Source organism: Arachis duranensis, chromosome 1 (genome assembly GCF_000817695.3).
Source record: "Arachis duranensis cultivar V14167 chromosome 1, aradu.V14167.gnm2.J7QH, whole genome shotgun sequence".
NCBI lineage: Eukaryota > Viridiplantae > Streptophyta > Magnoliopsida > Fabales > Fabaceae > Arachis > Arachis duranensis.
Window position 1 is genome coordinate 97917370 of NC_029772.3, and position 7568 is coordinate 97924937.

General features: G+C 27.8%; 1 protein-coding gene across 1 annotated transcript; it reads left to right on the forward strand.

The window, feature by feature from the left end:
- The first annotated feature begins 327 nt into the window (after positions 1–327).
- Positions 328–5026, forward strand: LOC107467165 (uncharacterized). The gene is made up of 4 exons (XM_016086211.1): positions 328–519; positions 618–1658; positions 2135–2244; positions 4807–5026. The coding sequence occupies exons 1-4, from the start codon at positions 328–330 to the stop codon at positions 5024–5026; spliced, it is 1563 nt and encodes a 520-aa protein (XP_015941697.1).
- Positions 5027–7568: the final 2542 nt, after the last annotated feature.

Genomic DNA, 7568 nt, shown 5'->3' on the forward strand with positions numbered 1-7568 from the left:
CGCAAGACACAGAGGAGATCCATCGGTCGAATTTATACTGTATCACCTTCAGAAGGAGAAAAATTCTATTTGCGTATTCTGTTATCTAATGTCAGAGGACCAATCAGTTGGGATGACTTGCTAACAGTGAATGGGATCCAATATTCGTCCTTCAAGCAATCTGCTCAACATCGAGGATTGTTAGAGAGTGACAGTAGCATCCGTGAATGTTTGGTTGAGGCATCTGTTTTACGATTGCCATGTGCTTTACGAAGGTTGTTTGCAACCATCTTAATATTTTGTGAGCCTACAGATGTAAGAAGCTTATGGGATGAATTTTTTTCACATATGGTGGATGATTATCCGTCAACCAGCACCACAACAGCCTTAGTGTTCACAAATCGGCTACTCAGGGATATAAATGATATACTCCTTCAGCACGGAAAACAGATTACACAATACGATTTGCCAGCTTTAACTCATGAAAATGACAATGACAACTCGATACCCAGAGTTATCCAAGAAGAACTGTCTGTCGAAGTACCCCGAGAAGACCTGTGTTCCGTAACAAGATTGAACAATGACCAGTCTAAAACTTTCAAGTGCATTATGAATACAATTGATCGAAACAAATAAAGAATCGGTTAGACCGCACTCTGAGAGATATATTAGCAAACGATATGCCATTTGGAGGAAAAGTGATGGTGATGGGAGGAGATTTCCGCCAAGTACTGCCTGTGGTACCGAAAGGTAGTAAGTCACAAATGATTTCAGCTTCTATAGTTAAGTCTCAATTATGGGCTTCCACTAAAATTCTCCATTTGCGACAAAATATGCGATCTTCTAATGATCATGTTTTTGCTGAATATCTTATGCGCATTGGTGATGGAATTGAACCCACCATACATGAAGACTTTGTACGGATACAAGCAAATATGGCAATTCCGTGGGAGGGTGAAACATCGTTACACAAGTTAATAGAAGAAATATTTCCAAACTTACAATCTCATGGGTGGGACGCTTCTTACATGGTAGAAAGGGCAATATTGACACCAAAAAATCATGATGTGCAACAGCTTAATGATATAATTATCAACCAGTTTCCAGGAGAAGAACGAAATTTAATCTCATTTGATGAAGTAGAAGGAGATGCTAATAATTTATATCAACAAGAATATCTTAACTCAGTTTCTACAGGCGGGTTGCCACCTCATGTGTTGAAGGTAAAAAGAGGTGCACCTTTGATGTTATTGAGAAACATAGACCCTAAGGCCGGCTTATGCAATGGTACAAGGTTACTATGTCGTGGAACTTTTCAAAACATGTTGGACGTAGAAATTTTAACCGGTCATCACTGTGGAAGAAGAGCTTTCTTACCTCGGATAAAACACAAAACAACAGAAAATTCAGGACTGCCATTTATCCTTATCCGGAAGCAATTTCCTGTAAGGTTGAGTTTTGCAATAACAATAAACAAATCACAAGGACAGACAATTCCTAAAGTAGGGATCTATCTCCCTAAACATGTATTTAGCCATGGCCAATTATATGTTGCTCTATCTCGAAGTATTTCTCAGTCAACTACAAAAATTTTAGTCAAAGAAGGAAAAATAGATGGAACAAGTGGTGAATTTACCAGAAATGTAGTTTTCAAAGAAATATTGTTACCTTCCCCACAGGTAATTTATGTTCTTAGTAAGTGTGTGTAGTTACTTCTTGGTACAATTCAGTCTACATATAATTTTAATCTTTAAATCTTTTTCATTGATATATATATCTATGTATACAAACTTTAATTTATTGAGGATTAACGACTAATAATTTTTTAATAGACAATTTGATTTCAAAGGAGCTCATCAATATATGCCAGGAGATAAAGACAACCAACTTGAACATTTGTTTTATGCAACAGGTACGTACTAATTATCATTAACTAAGACATACTATATATATACTAGAAATATATTAACAAATATCAATTACAGGAAGAAGGATTCCAAAATCTCTGGAGTGCATGGAAAGATAAGCAAGCAATTGCATCAATCCAACCAATAGACAATAAAGTAATTTTTTAAATTAATTACTGTCAAAATTGCATTCAATATACATATTTCTATTTCTATGTTAGTAATCATAATCATATGTTATCTAATAGGTTCATTCCCTTCAAATTTATTCTATTGGCTGGGGAGGAACGGTTAAAACAGACAAGACCCAATTCTGGAAGATGATAAAAAAGGAAATACTGCTCCAACAACATACAAGGTAACACAATCATCGTAATCAGAATGTTATTGATATGCCTATTATCTATCCCCTTCTATGTTCTTCTTTCACTAATAAAATATGAAGGAAAAAAGTATATGCCTAAAATATTAAAAGGTTACTCTGAGATTGTAACGGAGATTATGTTTCTCATGTTGAATAAAGTTACAAAAAATAATTTTAAACTACGGATAATAAATTAAACATTTTTTTTTCCAGCAACAAACTCATAGGAGCGGAACCAACTGATGTTAGTAAAGAACAACATTGCAGGTACCTATCATTAGATTAAGAAACCACCCAAAATAGAGGTAATATCGGATACTTATAGATTTGAATGCTCTACAGAGGGTTTAATGGCTTCTTTTGTTGTGCATGTGTAGGAAATCTAACCTCAAACAAGAAATTTCAATTTTGCAGGTTTTATATTTTTTATTGTTAACTTTTCGTTCAAATATAATGAAATTTGTATTGGCATATGGTATATTTTATTGATTTCTAAAATTTGTAGTTCTTCAAGGCTCAAGAATCTATTGATAAGGAGATGTATGAGGAATTGCTAAAAAAATTTTCTCGGTACAAATTCAGAAATTACTTTAGATTTATCTTAACGTTTTTACTTATAGTTTGATATATAATCACAAAAAAAAGACATAATTATTTTTCTTCTTTACACTTTTTGTAGGCACAAGAAAGATTCTTCAAATACAGATCCGTACTTTGGTTTACCACTTAAAAAAAAGGTCCCTAAACAAAGAAAAAAAAGTGACTTTTAAATATGGCTCATTTTTTGTAAACAATCGTATTTTTCTATTTATTTTTATGACTTTGAGTTAGATAGAAGAAGATAAAATAATATTGTAATAATTATTTTATATGAATTATGTTATTTGTAGATTTGTAGATAGGTGATGTATGTGTTCATTATAATTAAATCATTTTCATATTGTTATTGTTTATAGATAGGTAATATATGATTATTTTAATTTGAACATCTTTATATTATTATAGATTATTCTATATTATTATTTTTATGTTATTCTAAATTAAAATTTTAAAATTCATTGAAATAATTAACTTTAAATCCCATAAAAAAAAGCGGCTGAACAGGCACGGTAGTGCCTGTTGAGCCGCTAGTTATATATAATATCTTATCATAAGCTGTTATTTTTGTTTCTAATTCTTCTATTATTTGGTTTTCTATTGATGTCATATAATCTCTTATAGTTCCTTTAGTATGAAACCCTATGTAATTCTAGATGTCCCTTCCAAACAATTCACCAAGTTTTGGATTAGTAAAGGCTTTTAATAAGAAGGAATTCAACCAATTTTCGAAAATTTCTTTTTCGTTCTTTTTGCAGTCTAAATCGAGCATTCTTTCTCCTTCCATTTCCTGGATTTTAGGAACGTATTTTGATGGTATTTTTGTATATTTTGAATCTTTATTTATAAACCCTTTTTTAAAAGTATAATTATCAAAACCTGTTTCCCATTTAAATTGAGATTGATTATCCTTAGATGTTCCAGCTTCATTTTTTACTTGTATTGGAATAGCTGGTTCTTCGTCACTTGAATAATCTAGGATGTGTTTTTCATTTTCTATATTTTCAGAATTTACTAATTCTTTTTCTATTTAAAATCTTTGTTCCATCATATTATTTTCTTGAGCCATTTTTAATTGTTTAAAAAGTATTGTAACTTCTTCTAATTTTTCTTCAATATTCATAATTTTAGTGGTGGTTTTACTTTTGAATCTGTTATGTTAATTATGTTTTGAAATTTTTCTTCCTTGGGATTCTCTTTTTCCTTATTTCTTTGAAATTTTATGGATGTTAATATTTCTTCAAACATATCTACTATAGAATTTAATTGTGGGTTAAAAGTATGATATAGATGTGGGAAATCATTTCCATGGTAACATTTTTTAGAAATTCCGTGTGAAAAATAAGTTTTTTCAAGTTTTTAAAGTCCTTCAATAAAACTTATAGTAAAATAAAGATTTTGAGAAAAATCATTTTGTATTGATTTTAAGAATTCGGTGTCATTACAGTTAACATTAGTTAAAATCATTAATTTTTGATCTATTAATTTTGATAACTTAATTATTTCTGCTCTTAAATCTTCTAATTTACTTTTTTCCATTAGGTGACGCTTTTCTTTGTGAAAAGTTACACTTTTAAGTTAAAAGTGTAGCTTTATCCACCACTAGTTACCATAGACATAGCCACCAGAGACTTGGCTTTTTATGAATACCGATAAAAATATCTTTAAATTAAGAAAATTAACGTTATATTTATAAAAAATAAATTTTGTATAATAAAAATATTTAAATTTTAATTTTTTATTAAAATTTTTAAATTATTCTATCTTTAATTTCAATTGTATTACCATAAATCTTTCATTTTTTACTCAATTTATCGACTTTTTTCTAATATTTTTCATCGCACTCAAATCTCTCATCCGATGGTCTTTTTCATAGTACTCGTAGTCTTTATTTTTATTCCTTTTCTATCGTCTCCATTCTCCTCCTCAACTATCTCATAAACTTTTAATTCACCGCAGAACATCACACACCCTCTCAAGTAAGTCCTTTTTTGTTGGCTCCTTCCTCCATCTCGATGTTACTGGTATTGTTGCTAGCTCCACCGCCTCCAACCTCTTCATCCTCCTCTTTGGTCTTGATGACAAAGAGAAAGCAATAGGAAGCCTCTTCGATGGTAACATCGGCATCGGATTAAACAAGAGGTCCAAGACGCAGCTGGAGATGTGTGGCAAACAATGAAACTTTTTTTCAGCAGCGACTACAATATCGACACCAAATTGAATGGTGATGTTGCGTTTTTGGGACACAAAATAATCCTTTATAATGGAAGCTCTAGATAGTAATGCAATAGATTATTGTAGCATTAAGATTAACAACAAAATCAACCAATGCCAATAAAGAATTAGAGAAAAAACTATAAAGGAATAGTTTTTAATCGTTTCAGTTAAATTTTTTTTCTTTAATTTGAAAAGCTTTTTTTGTGTGAAGGAATGTGGTGAAAAAAATGAGAAAGAGCTCACCATACTAAATTTTTCTATTAGAAATTAATTGAGGTCCTCCATCATCACCACCACTATTGATTTTGTCCTGGTCTATTGTAGAAATAGTTTTAGATTTCATGACAAAAATTTTAAAGTTGCAGGTTGAATTATAAAAAGTTAGAAAAGTGACTTGAGATTGAAGGTGTGGTAGTTTAAAAATTTTATTAAAAAATTAATAAAAAATTAGAATTTAAATATTTTTGTTATACAGAATTCATATTCAATAAATATAATATTAATTTTTTTAGTTTATGAATATTTTTATCAATATTTGTAAATTTTATGAATACTTTTGATAAGTTAAAAAAATTAGCTAATGACATGTGTACGTTAAACTTATCTTTTATATATTGTTTTATATAAAAAGTTTTTTTTAATTAATAGCATCTGATGTAATCTAAATAAAATAACGTGTACTACTCATTAAAAATGACATGTTAGAGTTAACAAATAAAATTGTAAGTTATGTGTTTTAATTTAAAAAAAAAAACATATATAGTTCATTTGAACATAAAAAAATTATAGTTAACTTAATTAGTATATTATTGTTTTTAGCCTTAATTATTCATACAAATCATGATAAAATAAAACTAAAATTTATTTAATTTATAAAAATACAATATTTCTTACTTAATAAAAAATATTTAAAAAATATACAAATAATAGAAATTAAAATAATTAATTATAAACCAATAATATTAAGATTGATTTAGTTTAAAAATAGTCAGTGTTTTTTTTAGCGTCATTATTTTGATAAAAAAATATCTTTTTTAATGAAAAAAATCGTTTTTATTTTTTAGCGTGTTTGGTAAATTTTTAGTAGTAAAAGTAAAAGCACTAGAAAAATTAAAAAATATATATTTTTTGAGAATTTGTAATTATATCTTTTTTTAAAAGATCTTTTTTCCTTAAAAAAAAGATATTTTTCATGTAATAAATAAATAAATAAGTACTTTTATATCGTTATACCCAAACATAATTGATAGATAAAAAGATCTTTTTGTATGAGATATCCAAACATAAAATTACTTTTACTTTTTCATAAAATCTTTTAAAAAAAGATAACTCAAAAAAAGATCTTCTTTTAAAAACTTACCCAAACAAGCTCTAACATGAACATATGAAATAAAAGAATGAATAACAAGGTGTAAAAAGTGGTATGAAGTAAAAGTTAACAATTTTTTTTTGTGTTTTGGGTGGATATAAAAGCTAAATAATATAATATTGGAGCTTTATATTCTTCTCTCTACTATGATTTCTATTTTCTACAAGAATTTAAAATAAAAAATGTCGTCTTATTCAAAATTTCAATACATGCAGGATCATCATTAAAATTATTATACTTGTCGACCATCGATGAACAGATCGGATTAGTCAACCAATATTAACCTCGGTCATTATATATTAAACCGAAAATCTCAGTAACGGTCGGACGATAATAAAAGGTTATAACAAACTCTGTTACTACTTGAATTAAAAAATAAGTATAATTCTTCTTAAACAATAGAATATGTTGACATGAGAAGGGACAAAGGCACAAAAATAAAAAGTAAGTTTATCATAAAATGGGTACCTCGATTTAATATTTGTACCTGTTATATATAATTATTAATTATAAAATATTTAATTTATATATCGCATTTTTTTCTTATATTGTTATAAAGATAGCCTATAATCAATAGAATTCAAATATACTTAGTATAACTTAATGGATCACTTTTTTCAATAAATACTTTTTATCTATAACAATATATAATGGCAATTCATGAGTTTGGTGTCCAAAATTTTTTTCCAGTATTACCCTTTCAAATCAACTTCTCCACTTAATGTCAGTTATCTCTGGAAAACTACCATTACTCCACTTGGCCACTTGACGTAATTTTCACGTATCACCTCTTACTCAATTTTTCTCTTCTCATCTCATCTCTTATTAATATTATTGAATATATTAATAGATTTTAAAAATATATTAGACTCATGCCAATAATTGATTTGCTTTTAAATATTCAGATATTCATAATAATAATAAAATTGGTCCAAATTTAAGTAATAGATAGAACGGTAATAATATTAGTGGGTATAAATTATCATTTTTTAAAAGTTTTAATTCATACTTAGTAAACTTTTAATTATTTCTAATATACTATGTTACATATATCTATAATACAGTGTATTATGGTTGTTAATTGTTCACTTAAAAAATTTACACTATTAATTTAATATTTAAATTTTTTTTATTA